At 42.4% G+C, this 20,268-nt stretch overlaps 1 protein-coding gene across 1 annotated transcript in view; it reads left to right on the forward strand.

Annotated features, from left to right (window-relative positions):
• Positions 1-20,268, forward strand: part of LOC145397864 (cell adhesion molecule Dscam2-like) — a 123,316-nt gene that overhangs the window by 23,950 nt on the left and 79,098 nt on the right. Inside the window, exons 5-6 of the mRNA XM_080270898.1 lie at positions 10,746-10,904; positions 15,456-15,605. Of these exons, the coding sequence (XP_080127024.1) occupies positions 10,746-10,904; positions 15,456-15,605 (309 nt within the window). The remainder of the gene's footprint in view (positions 1-10,745; positions 10,905-15,455; positions 15,606-20,268) is intronic.

The raw sequence follows: 20,268 nt of genomic DNA on the forward strand, positions 1-20,268 counted from the left end.
AAGGTGATCCTTCATTAGTCCTTTTCCTATTAAGGTAGTCTCCTAACTTGAATATAATCGTCTGAAGGTAGCAAGAATAAAATGAGGAATACGTGACTGGATTAAAGGGATTAACCATTTTGCTACAATTACTTACTATGGTCGGTTTATTTCCATCTGACATCACTGGCCCACTAACATAACTTTAATACTAACTTGTGGTTGCAGAAAATTCAGTATGAGCTTTAGTTACGAGGCAGGAATGAGTGTCCTTGGTTCCTTAACTAGTCCACCCTCCAGTCTGACTACACTTGTCCTTCAGCTGAGCTCAGAATGGTTAGGGATCCTTGTCAGACAATAATAACTCTACTGTAACACATTGAATCATCCTCTGCCGCAGTATTTCCCAGCCTATAGTAGATGTAATTTAGGTGACATAGAACTTTGGCTGGGGGTACATGGGTCAGAATTAATGTGGATGAGAATGAAGAAGTTTGTTACTAAATACGGAACAGATGCGTCTTGAGTTCCTAGTTTATCCAGGCCACCCCTTACTGGATAAAGCGTCAGGCAGTAGACAGCTAGACAGACAGATGGGCAGACAGTCCCGTTCAGCCGTCCACCGCCGTTCAGTGCTATCTAAGTGCCGTTCACTGGAAATAATTTGATCAACGCGGGTGGATGAACTTTGCCTGGGAATCTCAAACAGCAATAAATGGACCCAACAAACTCACTGAATCAGTTTTGTAGTCGTGATTCATGCACTTGTCTGATTCATTTACGATTCTATTTCACTTGCCTTGGATATGTTTCATTTACGTTTCTTTTATACCTGGAATATCAATTTTTTTTTTTTACCTTTCCCGTAAATGTCACATCCAATACACTCACTGAATCAACCTTATACTAGTGATTCATGCACCGGTCTGATTCATTTACGATTCTTTCTCACTTGCCTTGGTTCTGTTTCATCAATTTCACGTTTCTTTTTGGCATACCTTGCATCTGTTTCATTAATTCTACGTTTCTTCTTCATTTAGCTGTGGTGTGCTTCATTTAAGTTTCTTTTATATTTTGCTGGGAATATCAAAGTTTATATATATATATATATATATATATTTTTTTTTTCTTTAATATCAAACAACGGTAAATGGACCCAACAGTTTCACTAAATCAGCTTTGCAGTCCTGATTCATGCATTTGTCTGTTTCATCTGCGTTTGTCTGTCTGTTATCTTTTTGTAATCCAAGCGCATCAGTACGACAAATATATATTTTTTGTTTATCTCCTCACATTCCTACATCGTGGTCGTCCTTGTCGTTGTCGTCATCTTCACCATCGTTATCGTTATTGCCATTATCATTTCCATCATTATTATCTTTATTATAATCATCATCATCCTTGTGTCGTCAGCATTATCGTCATCATCATTATCGTAATCACTGTCGCTACTGTCACCATCATCATCATCATCATCATCATCATCATCATGACACTATTCGCATTTATATATGTGATGATTAGGATCTCTGTCTGTCTGTCTGTCTGTCTGTCTGTCTCTCTCTCTCTCTCTCTCTCTCTCTCTCTCTCTCTCTCTCTGTCCCCAATCATTCAAGCCACAACGCCAGAGGACAAAAATCTGTGCCATCCTTATCACCATATCACCTTATCATATTCATCATAACATCAGTCAGTAAATCTGCACCCATCGTTCCCAAACCTGTATCAGTGTAAACAATTATTCTTTGATCCTAAGGGTTATAAAGAGATGAGATTAGGCTGGGATCACGGCTTTGACTTACCTCCTTTTGAGCTGAGAGAAACATAAGAGAGAGAGAGAGAGAGAGAGAGAGAGAGAGACCTACAGATTAATAAAACTGCCCTCCTTTCCAATCCCTTTTGCGCCGCCTTAACTCCTTTCTTGCTATGTCACTTTTGAAGCACCTGTTAATAGCCTCCTTTACTCGTGAGCTGTTACTGGAGAGGGACGCCTTCATGTGGTGGCACTGACATAACCAGGACGCTCAACTTCCTGGCCATTGAAACGTCGCGTAACTACTTCCCTATCCCTCCAGAGAAGGATAGTGAACCTCAGGGGGTCAGATGAAGCCTGCAGTCCACTAGGTTCACTTTTCAATTGAACCTAGGTGTACAACTACGACTATGAGCTGGGTAAATCGTCCAGGGAAAGGATTTGAGAAATTTGTCGTGAGCTGAATCAAACCGTCTGCCCGAAATCGTCTGGAGGGAGAAAAATATAAATAAACATCATCGTACTGAAGGGGTTAATTCCGGTTTTGTATAACGTATAGATTTAATGTTAATAATCAAGCAGTCTAATGAAAGGTAACTTATCTAAAAATGTCTTTATTTTTCCATTATATTTTAAGTCAGTGGAAAGACGATTAAAAAACAGTGCCTTCAATCACGTTATATAATATTCAGTGTATTCATTTTTCTCCATTTTTATTTTTGTGATCAAGACAAAACATTACAACTAAAAATCATCAACCATCTTATATCTAATTCCTAGTAACGTCAGTATCATTTCCTTTTTATATCCTGAATCCATAAAAGTATAAAAGAAACGATTGAAAATATCCTACAATCCTTTTCCGTATATGTGTATGCCTGAATTTTTTATCAGTGGAGCGTAAAAGAGAAAGGTTTTGTGTACAGCTTGTGAAATACTCCATCCAATCAGAAATAATTGCCTATGGATATTTAGCGTATAGCAGCAGAGGTTATTGTTCAAGCCATTAACACTCCCAGGCTCCAATAGCTCACTCTTACCTGAATAAAATCGTCTGGGTAGAGCTGGAATGGGGTGCTAGAGTTGTCCTGACCTAGAGAGGGTTAATGGTAGCAGTATAGCAGTATTAACTCTTCTAGGCTCCAATGTCTCACTCTCACCTGAGCAAAATCGTCTGGTTAGAGCTGGAATGGAGCACTAGAGCTATCCCAGTCATGAGAGTTAATCACCTGGATAAGAAAAAAAATCTTCTTTGATAGAGTGTAAGTTGCTTGATTTCAGGAAGGCAACTCTAGGAAGAAAAACATAACCTTACAGGTGTTACGAAAGGTACATTTGTGTGGGTCATTGTGCCTTGCAAGATGGAGCCAAGATTCTTTAATGTTTGAGTGACGAGGGAAAGGATGTGTGGCCAGTTTGCTTTCTTCTTTTTCTTCTCTTCTTCTTCTTCTTCATCATCATCATCATCATCATCATCATCATCATCATCATCATCTTCTTCTTCTTCTTCTTCTTCTTCTTCTTCTTCTTCTTCATCATCCTTTTTCTTTTTCTTCTTCTTTTTCTTTTCTGGTTCTCAGTCCCGTGTAGTAGTAGGAATGATGGGCAGGATGATGGTGATGCTGTTGATGATGATGATGATGGTGATGATGATGATGATAAACTTGCAAGAAAATGAACGGGAAGAAAAAGCAAATATAAGTTTATTTTTATACACCCGCATCGCACGCCGTACCGAGCAGTAAAAATGAAATTGAAATATTTTTATTGCCCTCTGGTTCTTCTCACTGATGGACGTGTGTGTGTGTGTGTGTGTGTGTGTGTGTGTGTGTGTGTGTGTGTGTGTGTGTGTGTGTGTGTGTGTGTGTGTGTGCGCGCGCGGTTGTATTTATGAATGTTTTCTTAAGCATATATGGCTGCGCGCGAGCTTGTGTGAATATACTGTGTGTGTATTTGTATGTGTATGTGTATGTATTTATGTATGTACATGTGTATATGTGTGTGTGTTCAGTTCTTGTATGTTTCCGTTTGCATATGTATCTCCAAGTGAATGTATATGTACTTGAGTGTATGTATGCCTGTGTGTGTGTGTGTGTGTGTGTGTGTGTGTGTGTGTGTGTGTGTGTGTGTGTGTGTGTGTGTGTCCTGGGGGTAAGTGATAATTTTTACTGCTCCTCGTGTTACCTGCAATATCTTAGCATTTTGACGTCCCCAGGCTTGCTTCTCACATACGCGGAAGTATTACACGCTTTTGTAATGAGTAAGCTGAAGAGATCATTAACACCTACTACACTCAGTTTTTATTTTTTTTAGTCTGGACGAAGATGTACTTAACGCGTTGGTGATGATTGGCCGAATGCAACATTACCTCATAATCTCGTTACTCGTTAGCATTATTAATTGACAGCTTATATCTGAGGTGGAAATTTGGGTTAGTAAATGGTATTCGGACATGTTGCATTCAGCCAATCATCACCAACCTGCCAAGTGCATCTTCGCCTCAGTAAAAAAAAAAAAAAATCATCCTACTACTACTACTACTACTACTACTACATCTGATTATATAAATAGACAGACAGATAGATAGATAGATAGATAGATAGACATTAATAAATAGATATAGATATGAGGGTACACTGAAACCCCCCCCCACTCCCTTCCTTTCCGTTATTGTACAATTATTCCATAGATTTTCATTTTCATTCTGGATTTCAGTTGCTGGATATGTGCATTTTCTTTTAATTCGAGGACTAAATTCATGAGGTGTCGACATGAGTGAGTGAGTGAGTGAGATAAGAAGTAAAGTGATGATGAGGGTCAGGTGGAAGAGATCTGTCTACCTATCTATCTGTCTATCTATCTGTCTGTCTGTCTGTCTGTCTGTCTGTTTCTCTAGGTAGGGAAAGTGGGGAAGAGTTTGAGCGATACCATAAGAGAGGAAGGAGGGAGTTTGTGGGTTACGGGTTTGAGTAAGTGAGTGAGTGGGTGAGAAAATAAAGAGAGAGTGAGGCTAGAAGGGAAATGGATTAGTTAGTGAGATGCTTTAAGGGTGGAGAGCAAATGGGAGTGAAAGTTAATGGGGAAATGAAAGTGTGGTCAAGGCTGAGAGAGGACGGGTGAGTGAAAATGATGAAGTAAAATTAAAGTGAAAAATATGCTGAAAAAAAAGGATCAGAAAATAATTTAATGAAGGAAATGATGCTGAAAGTGAGGTTTTCCGTCATGTGGCTGCCCCCCCTCCAACTCATACTACTCTCATAAACATATCCACAGCATCCCTTCATCTTATCGTCCGTCTTTCCTTCCCTTTCCCCCTCCACCTCATTTTCCGTCTCCCACTCCCCTTTCCCCCTCCTCCTCGCTTACGTACACTCTCCTAGTCAGTCTCTCATTTTCCATCATGGTCAACTAAGCATCCAGTTTGAAAAAGTGGGATTTTTTACATTAGAGAGTATATATGAGAAGGAATCGAGGTAATATGACCAGGGAAGAGCAAATAAAAGAGTGCAAAATGAAGTAGAGGAAGCGAACATGAGAGGGAGTGTGATATTTAAAGCTAATTAGCGAGAGAGAGAGAGAGAGAGAGAGGAGGCATGGAGGAAGGCATAGAGGATGGGAGAGTCTACCAATGTTAAACTGAGTAAATAATAAAATAAGTGACAGTTCCTAAATTCTAAAGTAAGAGTGAGAAGGAATCAAGTTATCATGATAGAGAAGTTCACTACAGACTACAGGTGAATGGTATGTGAGAAACTGTTACCTTGAAATGTAAAAATCTATATACTGGTATGTATCAAGAGATTATTTGCCTCGTAGGTAAAAACTCTCTCTCCAAGTCTTATTAGAATTGTTATAAAAAAAAAAAGATATCAAAGGAATTCCAAAATTTTCTCCAAGTTTTATTAGAACTATTAAAAAAAAAAACAGATATCAAAGGATTTTCAAAATTTTCTCCAAGTTTTATTATAATCTTAAAAAACAGAAATGAAAAGGAATTCCAAAATTTTCCTCAGGTTATATTTGAATCGTGAAAAAAAGCACATATCAAAGGAATTCCAAAATTTTCTCCAAGTTTTATTAGAATCATGAAGAAAACATTCCAAAGCAATTCCAAAAATTTTTCTTTATTATTTAGAATTTTAAAAAGACTGATATTGTAGAAATTCCAAAAGTTTCTCAAAGTTTTATTAGCATCATAAAAAAAGCATATCGTAGGAATTCCCCCCCAAAATTCCAAACTTTTTTTGTCATATAAAAACAGAGATTCCACAGGAGTTCCAAAAGTCTTTCCTAAGTTTAAATGTGTGTGGGAAAGACAGTCGTAAAACGAGATACCGGCGTGGTGAAGGGATTGGTGTGATGGATGTGATATAGAGCCAGGAGAAGTGTGTGTGACAGTGAATGTGTGTGTGTGTGTGAAAATGAATGGAATGGATTTTAAAAATGTAATTATGTGTGTGAAAATGTGTTTAGGAATGAGATACACTTGTTCAACTGTGTGTGTGTGTGTGTGTGTGTGTGTGTGTGTGTGTGTGTGTGTGTGTGTGTGTGTGTGTGTGTGCAAGAGAGAGAGAGAGAGAGAGAGAGAGAGAGAGACGTGTACAAAATTGAGAAAGACGAGGCAAACATGAGATTGCAGCAAAAACTAAAGGGGCACTCAGTGGAGCACATCTCTCCGGCAAGGACAACGTAATTTCCAAACTACTCTTCTTAATGGGTTAGGTTTTCTCATCACTGATTAGGGATTCGCAGAAAGTGTTTTCCGGATCCAGAATCTGTAACAATATCCCGATAGGTCCCAAAAGTTAATCGATTATTCCCAGGGACATGGTCTATCTACCCACCAATTTTGGTCCCAATCTCTCTTTTAGTTTTTTTAGTAATCCTGCTAACAGGCAAACAAACAAACTAACAAACAGGGGTGAAAACATATTCTCCTTGTTGGAGAGAATTATTCAGTCGCACCCACGGGCAATACAAAACTAAAATTCGAGTAGCTGAAGATATTGCCCTCACAAATATTACCACACTCCTCCTCCTCCTCCTTTTTCCTTCCTTCCTTCTTTCCTTCCTTCCTTCCTTCCTTCCTTCAGGCACTGTAGTATTGTGAGCGTGAGTAGATGTGGGCCAAATCGAGCAAGGGTCTGGGGCGACTAAAAATTCAGACTGATGATACTTGTGACTTCCTTCCTTCTGTTCCTTGTTCATTCCATCCTTCCTTCTTTCCTTCCTTCCTTCCTTCCTTCCTTCAGGCATCGTAGTACTATATGTGAGTGAATATGAGTGCAAGCAAATGCAAGCAAGGGCCTGGGGCGACAAAAGATCAGGGTGCTAATACTAATGTTTTTTCTGAGAGAGATAGAAGGGCGAGATGGATTATATTAAGAGTACATAGTATTATGATATTTGTTTTTGCTTGCCAGAAATACGAGAAGGCTGAATGATTGATTATGCATATATCTATCTGTTTATCTATCTACTTATCTTCATGTGTGTCTATATATCTATTTATTTGTAAGTCTGTCTACCTAATTATTATCTGTCAGCCAGTCTGCTTATCCATCTGTCTATGTAGCTGTCTGTTTGTCTGTCTATTTATTTATTTATTGCTGTATGTATGTCTGTCAGTCAATCTCTCTGTCTAACAATTTATCTCTGCATATCTATCTATCTGTCCATATGTCTGTCCGTCGGTATATCTGTCTATCTATCTCCTATCGGTTCCAATCTTCCATCTCTGGATATGACGTGTCTCGATGAAAGGATACTCGATCTCGCAAAAATTCCTAACTTTTCTCAGCTCAGTTGATGACCGTGTGCAATCAAACTAGACGATTAATTTAACTAGTAACCAAGGAGACTAATCGAACACAACCATGATGTAGTATTCAAACTGTGAGATTGGTCCAGTTCCGTCAAGTAACAACAAAATTAGACTAGTAACCAAGGAGACTCTCTTCATAACTAAGGTTCATCGATTTACAACCACAACTTCGCGTTTAAGTTGTAATTGTCCAGTTCCATCAGATATTAAAAAAAAACGATGGTGAATATTTCCATCGCTCTTTTTCCCCTTCCAATCATCAAGCTGATCTCTTAGCCAATCCTCTAATCCTCTTCACGACTTACTCTCTCTCCCTCCTCTCTTTCATATCATTTATTGCCTCACTTCCCCTCCGTTCAGGTCACCTCAATTATCTTTCTTTTCTTTCCTTCTTTCTTTCCTTCTGTATCTGTCTGTCTGTCTGTCTGTCTGTCTGTGTCCATCTGTCTATCTGTCTACGTCTATCTGTCTCTCTATCTACCCATTTATCATTCACTATCTGTCTATTTATCTATCACACTGCCTATCTATTTCTCTCTCTCTCTCTCTCTCTCTCTCTCTCTCTCTCTCTCTCTCTCTCTCTCTCACAGCTAACACTCACCATTCCCACTTTTGGCCACCTCCATGCTGCCCTTGTTAGTCGCGTTTACTTTCTTTTTTTTTTTGTTTAGCCTAATTGTGGCCGGCACTTCTGCCCTTCAGTTTTAACCGATTTCTACCAAACATGGACACAATAGCCAGCCAGTGACCTAGTTATGTCCGCCAGGTTTTGGTTGCCAGGCAACTACTGGTGCCTAGTAACGGCCGAAAACCCACTTTTTTCGTACTTTTCACTTTTTGAGCCATAGAAGCATCAGTGATGGCAGTGGAAAGCTCTGACTTCTTTAGGCATAATTTTGAGGTCATTCACTGTTGGATGTGTGCCATCCATCTTTTCCTTTCTCTCTTTTAGTTTTCGAGTGGCATCCCTGCGAAGATTGGCCTCAGCGTCCCTAGCAACCAGTACTGGTTTTCATAAATGCCCCCCTAGTTCCTCAGCGGCTTCATAGAATTGAATGAAAGTTTGAATGCTTATAGACATTGACTAGTACTACAACTTTCTAATGTACACTTATGTGCTACAATGGCTAGGTCAGGGGTCAAAGGTCATAAGATGCGCAATCGGTGAAATTAGCTAAAATGACGACTATGCTCACGCGAAATGCTAAAGCCCCGAAGATTATTAAGCCAGGGCCATGATTCTTGGTTAGAATGTTGCACTGTAGTATCTCCATACAAAAATGACCTTTAGTAGAAACTCACTTCCAGTTGCTGGCAGCGTCACCTAGAAGTTGTATCTTTGGTGAGCCATTTCGCGAATTTCATGTTCCATAGCTCCACAGTGGGTGGATGGAATCGAACGAAACTTTGCATGCTTATAGACATTAATGAGTACCACGAGTGTGCTTCGTACATACAGGTCAGAGGTCAAAGGTCATCAAGTGCAGAAAATAATCAAAGCACTAAAATTACGACGTTGCTCGCGCGAAATGCTAAGGCTCCGTAAAATATTATACCAGGGTCATGATTCTTGGGTGGAATGTTGCACTGGAGTACCTCCATGACTTTTAGTGTCGAAACTCACTTCGATAGCTCGCAGTGCCACCTGTAATTTGCATCTCGGGTGGGCCAAAGCTTGGTCCACTTAGAGGAGGCCATCGTCGCCCACCGGCTTGTTTTAACAAATTTTAACAGTGATGGTTCCTCTTCATTTGTTCTTGTTGTCTCCAGGCGATTTTATTCAGCAAAGACTAACTATTTTACTATTTCACAATCCATTATCTCTTCCACGACTATAAGCTCAGTCAGTCTCTTCTAATCTCCTTTTCTTATTCCCACCCAGTCCGTGTAGTGTCTGAGCAATAAAGGAAGGTGGAAGTATACAGTTAATGAGTTTATTATTATTATTATTACCATTATTATTATTATTATTATTATCATTATTATTATTATTATTATTATTATTAAATCTTTATGGTGACAGAGGACCTCTGAGAGTTGCGAATGTAGAATCAACGTATCTTTTCTCACAACTAGTTAGTAGTACAACAGTTATCTCGCCAGTCTCTCTCCCAGTCACCTTTGCTAATCCACTTCCAGCTCCAGAACTTACAGTCCTGGAGCGGCATTGGAAGGTGGAATTATACAGCTATAGTACTATCACTTCAAGTTGGCCTAGATTTTCGTCCATTCGCTGTTAATTTCACTTAGCTCGATATTAGAACGAGAGACTGTTACTGTTCTGCGTCCATTCCATAGCACATCCTCGTGACTAGCATCATATTTTAGCGCTAATCTATTGTTACAACTAAATATTCCAGATAGAGAGAGGTCAGTTTTAGGCCAAGTTAGAGTAAAAGTGATATATTTCCTGCATTGTTAGTTTTTCAGCATTCCTCCATTCCAATACTTCTCACAGCCAGTCATTTCTAACATAATTACATCGATTAGTCTCCCAGTCCACCCAATCCTTAGGAGTACCGGAACAGTACTGGGGTATCTAAGTTTATAACCAATGCATATTTTGAACTACCTATTTCAATTTATGTATTTTCTTTTCCTCACAACCATTGCCTCACCTAATCCCTTTCCCAGTAGGTCCCTTTCCACCAGCTCGTCCACCCAGTACTTGCAGTGGTGGAGTAATGCTGGGAGATGAAGGCTACAGGCAGTCCAGTAATTTGACCAGTCTCACTCCCAATCCCCTCCACTAATCCACACCCAATCGCTACAGTGGAAGAACTAGTTGTACTGTTCGGCTGATAGTTTTATTCCATGTTCAATTTTTTTTCAACATTTTTAGTCACTCCGTACACCAAACCCTCATCTAATCCTTCTCCCAGTTCCCTCCATTAATTCTCACTCAATCCTTTCAGTGGGGGTACTGGGAGGTGCAAAGCTTCAATAAATACGTTTTCAGAATTCATTTTCCCCCCTTTTATCTAATCACTCCATTCACCAATATCTTATTTAATCTTTATCTTAATCCCATTCACTAATCCCCACCCAATCCTTACAGTGGCGGAGCAGTACTGAGAGGGGCAAATTTGCATCCTATTCTTTCACCCTTTTTCCTAGTCAGTCCATACACGAATGAAGGCCTATTCTTTCTCCTAATCCCCTCCACTAACCCCCACCCAATCCCTACAGTGGTGGAGCAGTACTGGGAGGTGCAAGTGTACAACCAATACGTGTTCGAGGGCAACGCGGCTGTTCTCCAGTGCACTGTGCCTCCATTTGTCAAGGATTTCGTCACCATTACCTCTTGGACGCAGGGACATACCAACTACTACCCCTCACCCAATGCAGGTACGTGTGTGTGTGGGGAGGATGTGCTTGTGTGTGTGTGCGTGTGCGTGTGTTTTCTCATACATCCTTAAACCCACTCTCCTCTCCGTCACAGCACGACCATAGTCTCCCTCACAGCTCTCTCGACCCCAAAGAGAGCTCCGTCAATGGCACCGCTGGAGCTCTGTCGTACACTGGTGGCTTCAGTCACCCTCAGGCACCCAGTCTGTTCTTCCTCGACCAGTTTGTTTCCCTTCGCTCTATTTGCTCTTCCTCAACTTTCTGCGTTATCAGATTTTTACCTCACGAACCCACAGCACTCTTTTTTAACATCTATTTTACAAGCTACTCAAGGACTGTAACTATCAACACTTGCGCAAAAATAAAAGGGAAAAGTAATAATATAATACAGTTCGAGCTGAAGTTGTATGCCCACCAACAATAACTACAAGGGCACAATTACTGAAAAACACGCCGAGTTTACGTATTCTCACTTAAATCCTCGCCCAGCAAACATCCATCCATCCTTCCTTTTTCTCCACACTGAACCCCCTTCGGACAGAGGGTTGCATCTGGTTTGTATTCTTGCTGCCCAGAGACGTTTCCTTTCAGTTTCTTATCTATTATTAACAGTGATGGTGAAGAGGACGATGTTGGTGATGATATAAATAATGGTAATAGTAATAACAACAACAAAAATAATAATAATAATAATAATAATAATAATAATAATAATAGTAGTGGTAAAATAAAACCAATAAAATCCTATCATGTCGAAAACTATACGATCATTAAAGAGGATTTTGTTAGTGTCCGTCACCTTCGTAATCCTCCCCTCCTCCCCATCTCCACTTCCCTTCACCTTTCCAGTTCCCCTCTCTATTTCCCTTCACAATTCCAATCCCCTTCCCCCTCCTTTCCTCCCCTCACTCTCCCAGCTCTCTCTCCTCCACTATCCCGCACCCTTCCAATCCCCTCCCCTCACCCTTCCAATTTCCTCCCCTCACCCTTCCAATCTCCTCCCCTCACCCTTCCAATTTCCTTCCCTCACCCTTCCAGTCCCCTCCCCTCACCCTTCCAATCCCTCCCCTCACCCTTCCAGTCCCCTCCCCTCACCTTTCCAGTCCCCTCTCCTCACCCTTCCAATCCTCTCCCCTCACCCTTCCAATCCCCTCCCCTCACCCTTCCAATCCCCTCCCCTCACCCTTCCAATCCCTCCCCTCACTCTTCCAGTCCCTCCCCTCACCCTTTCAGTCCCTTCCCTCACCTTTCCAATCCCTCCCCTCACCCTTCCAGTTCCCTCCCCACACATTCCTTCCCCTCCCCTTTCCAATCCCTCCCCTCACCCTTCCAATCCCCTCCCCTCACCCTTCCAATCCCTCCCCTCATCCTTCCAGTCCCCTCCCCTCACCCTTCCAATCCCTCTCCACACGCTTCCAATCCCCTCTGGACAAATCCCCCCGAGGACGTCCCCAGGTAAATCCTCAACCCTAATCCCCTAGTTGGTCGGGAAGGCCAAGTGGTCACGTCTTATTTTCTCTCTCTCTCTCTCTCTCTCTCTCTCTCTCTCTCTCTTTCTCCATACACCCCATTTTTCTATTTCGTCCTTCAGTTTTTTGTGTTTTTCTCGATTTATTTTTACTTTCTTTGCTTTTCTTTGTTCTTCCTTGCTCTCTTTTTTCTTTCTTTAGTTTTTCTTCACGTCATTCCTTTATTTTGTTTATCTTCTGCATTTTTTACTCTGCCTTGTTAGTTTTCTCCTTTTTATTTTTACTCCTCCATTATTTTCTTCTTTCCTTAGTAATATATTTTCATCACTTCTTGTTTTTTCGTTCCTCCTCGCTCTGTTTTTCCCTTTTTCATCCCTTCTTGATCTTTTCTTCTTTCTGCCTGCCTGTCTTTCTTACTTTCTTACTTTCCTTCAGTCTTCCTTGCTTTCTTTTCATTTTACCTTCTCTCTTGTTTCATTTCTCATTGATCTTTTCTTTCTGTAGTCCCTCCATGTCCTCTTTGTTTTCGTCTCATGCTGCTCCTTTGCTTTTCATCCCTCATCGACCTTTTTATTTTTCTTCCCTGGCTCTCATTTAATTTTCCCTCCTTCATTGCAGTCATTCTTTTCTCCTTACTCTTTTTCTTTTGATCCATTCTTTTTATTTATTTATTTTTTTTTTTGGGGGGGGTTACCTCCTACTTTCACGTTAACCCTTCAACTCGACTTTTTTTTTTCCACTAATTTGCAACTTTTTTTTTTTTTTTTTTAACTTTGGAAACTCCCCTTCCCTAAATCCTTCTCTTAATCCTTCACCCCGATGGCCTCTTGGTACTTCACTCTTACTATTACCAGACGATTTTATTCAGCTAGAAGAGGCTTTTCAAACTATATAGGTTAGATATTGCCTTCATCAACACTTACACCTGTCTGCACGTCGGTAGCTCCCTGACACCTATCCCTAAGCGGTTTATTTTTAGATATGACTGATTATTATCCCTTTGTACGTTATTTATGGGCTATTACAATGATTTAAATAACACAGAAGAGGACGGTAAGGTGTAATAAGCAAAATAAATCACTTAGGAAGAGGTGTTAGGGAGCTTCCTTACCCGAAGAGAATACGAGCCTAGGGTGGCATTCTCTGCGGTTAGGGAACTTACTAACACGTCTTCCTTAGCGATTTATTTTGTTTTTTACACGTTACTGTCCTCTTCAATGTTATATAAATCCTTCAGACATCTCCACTCTGCAGCCGTAATTTCAGTAGCATAAGAATATTCTCTCTCTCTCTCTCTCTCTCTCTCTCTCTCTCTCTCTCTCTCTCTCTCTCTCTCTCTCTCACACACACACACACACACACACACACACACACACACACACACACACCGGTAATTTGAGTGGCATAAAAAATAAAGTTAACGATCATAAGACTGACAAACGACCCCTATTCCTACCCTTTTTCCAGACGGTCGGATCAGGGGATTTATTTTATCGCCTGTTAACGAGCTGACCCCGTGATGGACAGGAAGATAAAACACACACACACACACACACACACACACACACACACACACACTCCAGTAATTGTTGGTATTGAAGCTTTTGTAATTTTTATTATTACTATTATTATTATTATTATTATTATTATTATTATTATTATTAGCTAAGCACCTCATTGCAGAAAACCTCCCTGATAAAGAAACAGGTCGATAATGGCTCCTCAGTTAATGCTTTTGGTATGGTATGGTGTGGGAGAATGAATTTGTGGGTGTGCGAGAGAGGGTGGTGTGGTGTGGTGTATGAGGGTGCTGTGGTGTGATGTGGTGTGTGAGGGTGGTGTGATGTGGTATGTGAGGATGGTGTGGTGTGGTGTGCGAGGGTGGCGTGGTGTGCTGTGCTGTGGTGTGATGTGGTGTGGTGTGTGAGGGTGGTGTGGTGTGTGAGAGTGGTGTGATGTGGTGTGTGAGAGTGGTTTGGTGTGGTGTGTGAGTGGTGTGGTGTGGGGCAGTGTGATTTTTGAGGTATGATGTTGCCACAGTAAAGCCGCTGAACTCTGCGGGAGTGAAACACCTCGCGTCACAAGGTTAGGAGACGACCAGAAAGCTGCAAGAGATCGAGCCAATGAAGAACAGCCATGAGGTGAAAAAAAAAAATGCAGGTATGTATGTATGTATGTAGGTAGGTAGGTAGATAGGTAAGTAGATGGGTAGGTGTTTGATATCTGGACGCTCAAAAGCCAAATGCAACCTTTGTACTTCGTAGCTACACAGAAAAAGGGAGGAAAGAATGGATAGATAGGGAAGAAGAGAAAGAAGTAAACAAGACGTATTCCCATTCAGACGGGTGGATCCAGATGGTGCCTAAGGAGCGACTGGAGCGAGGCGTGTGAGAGAGAGAAAAGAGAAAGAAACAGAGACAAAGAGAGAGAGGAAGAAACAGGAAAAAATAAAATTGCCTAATTCCCTTTTGTGTGGTTGGAGCCTAATGTTGGGAGACTTGTGAGAGAGGACTGAAGAAAGAGAGAAAGTGAGAGAGAAAAAGATGAAGGAAGATTGAGAGAAGATAATGAGAGAAGAAGAGAGAGGAAAATATTATAGCTTGTCCACTTCCTCTTAAACCGGTAGCATCCAGGTTGTGTCAAGCGGCCAGCTGGTGTTGCGGAAAGTGAGAGAGAGAGAGAGAAGGGGATAAAGCTAGAGAAAGAGAAAGGGTTATAAATGGAGATAAAGAAGGAGATAAAGAGAGTACGATAAGAAATGGAAGGCAATAAACTTGTCCTACTCCCCTTCAGATGGTGATATCCAGATGGTGTCGACGGGCCAGCTGGTGGTGCGAGAGAGAAGCGAAGAGGAAGGAAGAGAGAGAAATGAAGCCAGATAAACAAGGATCAATAAAAAGAAAACTAAACTTGTCCTATTCTCTTTCAGCTGGTTATATCCAGATGGTGACGAGACAGCTGGTGGTGCGAGACAGAGATGGATAAAGGGAGGGAGGGGAAGGGAAGTGATAAAGGGAGATAAACTGAAAGAACGATAAACAAGGATAAGTAAAAAGTAATCTAAACTTGTCCTCTTTTTCAGATGGTCGTATCCAGATGGTGTCGACGGGCCAGCTGGTGGTGCGAGATGTCAGGTCCACGGATACCCAGCTGGCTTTCCGCTGCAGGGCCGTGCATACCCTGACTAGCGCCACTCATGAGTCGGCGAACTCTGCACGTATTTATGTCACAGGTAAGGGCAGGGAAGGGGAGAAAAGGGGGGAAACGGAGAGGGAGTGGGGGAGGGAGAGGAAAGTAGATAAAATAAGAAAGAGGGGGAGAAGAACGGAAAGAAGGGAAGAGCGAAGAAGGAGAGGTGGAAAAAAGAGAATAGGAGAGGTGAAGAAAAGAAAGAAAAGAGAGAATGAGAAAGGGAATGTATGAGAGAAGAAAAAAGAGAGAGAGAGAACGAAAGAGAGAGAGAGAGAGAGAGAGAGAGAGAGAACTGGAGAGGGAAGATTAAGGAACCATACCCTTGTGCAATAACTATCTATTGAGAAAAGATAATTCACTTTAATAAAACGGATAATTTCGATCATTTGCTGCCAATTTCCCGTAGCACAGTATCGGAAAAAAAAAAAACACTATAGCACTACATTCACTTCATAGCACTCCTTCGTGATTAGTTCCGTATTCTAGAGTTAATTACATGTTACAGCACAGCACTCAAGCTAGACAGATGGCAGATTTACGCCGAGTTAAAGTGAACAGAGTATAGTTTTGAGTAATTGGTCTACTGCAGTCATTCTTTTATGTTCCTATTTTCTGAAAGGAGAAAATTATGGGAAGAAAAGATGAAAATGGAGGAGGGAAAGGAAGGGATAAGGGAGGAAAGACGGAAGAGAGAGAAGGATGGATAAGGAAGGGAAGAAACAGGAGAGAGAGAGAGAGAGAGAGAGAGAGAGGGAAAGGCAATCTGGGAATGGGAGGGGAGGGATTAAGGGGGAGAAAAGAAAAAAAAAAACAGTGAAAATACGAGCAGAATGGATTTTTTTTTCTTTAGGTCAGTCAATATCATCCGCATCTGCATAGAGGAAAGAGAGGCATGAAGGAGAGGAGGAGGAGGGCATGGGGGGAGTAAGGAGGGAAAGATGGGGAGGAGGGAGGAAAGAGGAGGAAGAAGATGAGACATGTGGGGAAGAAGGAGGCACAGGGAGGGTAAGGAGAGTCAGGAGATGAGAGGGAAGGAGGAGAGGAGGGGAGGATGATGAGGAAATGATAAAAACAGAAAGAGGAAAGAGAAGTATTTAGAGAGGAAAGAAAGTACAGGGAGACGGGAGAGTAAGAGCAGCAGGGAAGGAGAGTGACGAGAGGGAGGGAAGGAGTGAAGGAAAATGAAGAAGTAATGGAGGGAAGGAAGGCTGAATAGTAAGAGTCTGGAGGAAATGATGAGGAAGGAATGGTGAGGCAAGGGACAGTGGAAAAGTAGGGAAAAAGGAGGAAAGAACAAGGAGGGAAAGTTGAGGAGGATGGAAGGAGGAAGGAAAGAGGGAGGGAGTGAGGGATGGAAGAAGTGGAATCTGAGGAGAGAGAGAAGGGAGTAGGGAGAGAAGGAAGAGAGAGGAGAGAGAGAGAGATAGAGGAAGAGGGAAAAAATGAAGATGAGGAAAGGATAGAAAGAGAAAGAGGAAATAGAGCCATGTGGGGAGGGAGGATGGCGGAAGGTGAGTAGAGGGAGCAGGGAAAGGGGGGAGACAAAGGGGAGGCAGGGAGGGAAAGAATAATAAGAGACGGAGGGAAGGAAAGAAAATGAGTGAAGGAGGGAAGGAAGGAAAATGAGTGAAGGAGGGAAGGAAGGAAGACAGGGAAAGGAGGAAGTCAGTGGAAGGAGATATGGAGGGCAGAGAAGAAATTGAACAAAAAGGACTGGAAAGAACTGAAAGAGATAGAAACAAGGACGAGAAGGTGTACAAAAATGAAAAGCGTTGTTTGTGTGAGGAATTGGACAAGGAAAGGGGAGGGGGGACAATTTGACGTTTGGACAAGGAAACAAAGGAGATGGGAAACTGGAGGAGGAGGAGGAGGAGAAGGAGGAGGAAGAATTAGACGAAAAGGAGGAGGTGGAAAAGAATGAAGAGGAGGAGGAGGAGGAGGACAGGGATGAAGATAATTATGATGATAATGATGATGAGGAGGAGGAGAAGGAGGAGTAAGAGGAGAAAGAGGAAGAAGAGATAATGGAGAAGAAGATAGAAGAGGAGGAGGAAAGGGGGTGGAGAAGGAGAAAAAGAAGAAGGATTGAGGAGTGAGAAGACAGAGAGATATCGGAATGAAGCTGCCAAATCCGTCTGGTTCTGGGTCACAAAAAAGTGAGAGAGAGAGAGAGAGAGAGGAAGGGATAGTGAGGGAGGGAGGAAGGGAAGGGATACTGCAGAGGTCAAGGAAGAGAAATGGAGACAAAAGACCATGTCCAAAGGGGGTGAAGGAGGAGGAGGAGGAGGAGGAGAAGGAGGAGGTGGAGGAGGAGAAGGACGTGGAGGGGGAGGAGGAGGAGGTGGAGGAAGAGGACGAGGAAAAGGAGGAACAGGAACAGAAGGAAAAGGAAGAAGACGAGGAAAACTACTAGGAACAGAAGAGGAAGAGGGCGAGCAGAAGAAAAATGAAGAGGAGGAAGAAAAAAATGTGTGAGAAACATTATAGCAAAAGCAGGCGAGAGGGAAAAAGAAAGAAAAGGAGGAGGAGGAGGAGAAGAAGAAGAAGGAAGAAGACCAGAGGGGGATAAAGTAGCATGAAGAAGAGAAGGAAGCAAAGAGGGAGGAGAAAGGAAGATAAGAAGAGGGAAAAGGAGGAAGAGAAGAAGGAGGAGGAAGAGGAAGGCTGGAAGGAGGCGAGAGAGAAGGCGGAAGACAAGGAGGAGGAGGAAGACGGATAACAAGATGGATAGCAGGACAGTAGAGAAGGTCAGTAAGATCAAGATAGATAGATAGATAGAAGCGAGTAATGGAGAGAGAGCGAGACAGATGAAGGAGAGAAAAAACAAGGGAGATTGAGATGAAGAGAGGAGGGGAAGGGGGAGAGGGGAGATGGTCAGGGAGAGAGTGGAGGAGGATGACAAGGGGGGGGAGAAGGAAGACCTAATAGAGAGGGGGGCATATGAAATGTGGGGAATAAGAGAGAGAGAGTGAGAGAGAGAAAGAGAGAGAGAGAGAGAGAGAGAGAAGGGGGGGGGGATAGTACTGCATAAGGACAGAGACGTTGCAATACAGAATTGATTATGCAGAAACTGGGTTGGGAAGGAAGTGGAAGGGGTTGGGGAATGGGGAAGGAGAGAGAAAGATAAGGAGGTATTAGTTGTAGGCCAAACAGAGAAGAGATAAAGGGGATGATAAAGGGGAAGAGAAGTTACGAGGAAATAGAACTAGAATGAAATACAAGAAGACGACTTGGGGAGACAGGAAGTTAGTAAGGGAGGGAAGGAGGGTCAGGGAAGGAGAAGGGAAGGGGTAGGGAAGGGGAAGGGAAGGGGAGAGTAGTTCGAGAGCAGGTGAAGGGGTACAAAGGGGTACAAAGAAAAGCAAACACCAAACAGTCCTAATAACCCTTTCTAGTTTGTTTGTAACCGAGAAGAAGTTACTAGATCTAATTATATAAGTTGGAGATTAAGACGATAAAGCAAGAATGAGAGAAAGAGGAGGAAGAGGGGAGAGAGGGGATGAGGGAGAGAGAGAGAGAGAACGTATAGGGGAGAGAGAAAGTGAGAGATTGAAGGGGAGAGAGTGGAGAAGGATAGGGTAGAAAGGGAATGGGGAGCGGAAGAGAAAGGGAGTTCGGCTATTTGAGTCCAAGTAGAGAAGGAAGAGGTATACAGATGGGAAGAGGGGAAAAGAGGGAGAGAGAGAGAGAGAGAGAGGTGAGGAAGGGGGGAGAGAGGAGGGAGATGGGAAGGGGAGGAGAGGAAGCAGATGAGAGGGCGCTTATGAAGGAAAATTACAGGACGGGGAGGTGGGAGGAGACAGGCAACGTATGGAAATGAGGTAAATGAGGTGGAGGAAGGGGGAGAAGAGGGGTGGAGGAGGTGAAGGGGGAGTGGAGGACAGGACGAGGAGAGGCAAGGGGAGAGAGCTGAGGTGAAGAGATTGGAGGAAAGGTGAGGTAGATCAGGTGGATGAGTTGAAGGAGAAAAAATACGAAGGGAGGGAAGGAGAGAAGGGGAGATGGAAGAAGTATAAGAGGTTGAGAAGGAGAGAAAAAAGGAAGATGAGGAGAAGAAAGGAAGAGAAGGGGTTGGAAAAATGAGGCGGAGGAGGGGAGGGCGAAGTGTTGGAAGAGAAGAAGAAGTAATGTGATGAGAGGAAGAGGGAAGATGAGGAACGGAGGAAGGGAAAGGAAGGAAAAAGGAGTTGAGAGAAAGTGAAAAAAAGAAAAACAGAGTGCAGCAAACAGCAACAGACCTTTTAGTCCTTTTGAGGCTTTTACAGTTCTTTCATCGTCACTTGACTTTCAGAGTTCCTTTCTTTTGCGTTGTATTTCATGAAGATCAGTGGCAGAAAAAGACAAACCCTACATTTCAGTGTCGATCTCTTGTTACCCCACAGCAAAGAAGATAGAGAGATGGCAGTTTTAGGCCAAGTTAGAATAAAAGTAGTATAGGTAGAGGGTACGGTATAACTAACGCAACTCCTCAATGACCATAAGACAAAGATGGCAAAGCAGGAAAAGACAGAGCTGGAGAAGGGAAGGAATGGCTGTATAGATGGAAGGAGGGAAGAGAGGGAGGGAAATGAGAAGGACCAAAATATAGCGGAGGTGAAGGAGGAAGGATGGAGAAGAAACAAAGACGAAGAGGAAAGGGGGACTGAAGGAGGGAGAGAGGAGGGGAGAGAGGGATGGTAAGATGAAGGAGAGATAGAAGGAAG

The sequence above is a fragment of the Coenobita brevimanus genome, chromosome 43, assembly GCF_032717465.1.
Source record: "Coenobita brevimanus isolate Jiangsu-jjx chromosome 43, ASM3271746v2, whole genome shotgun sequence".
Lineage (NCBI taxonomy): Eukaryota > Metazoa > Arthropoda > Malacostraca > Decapoda > Coenobitidae > Coenobita > Coenobita brevimanus.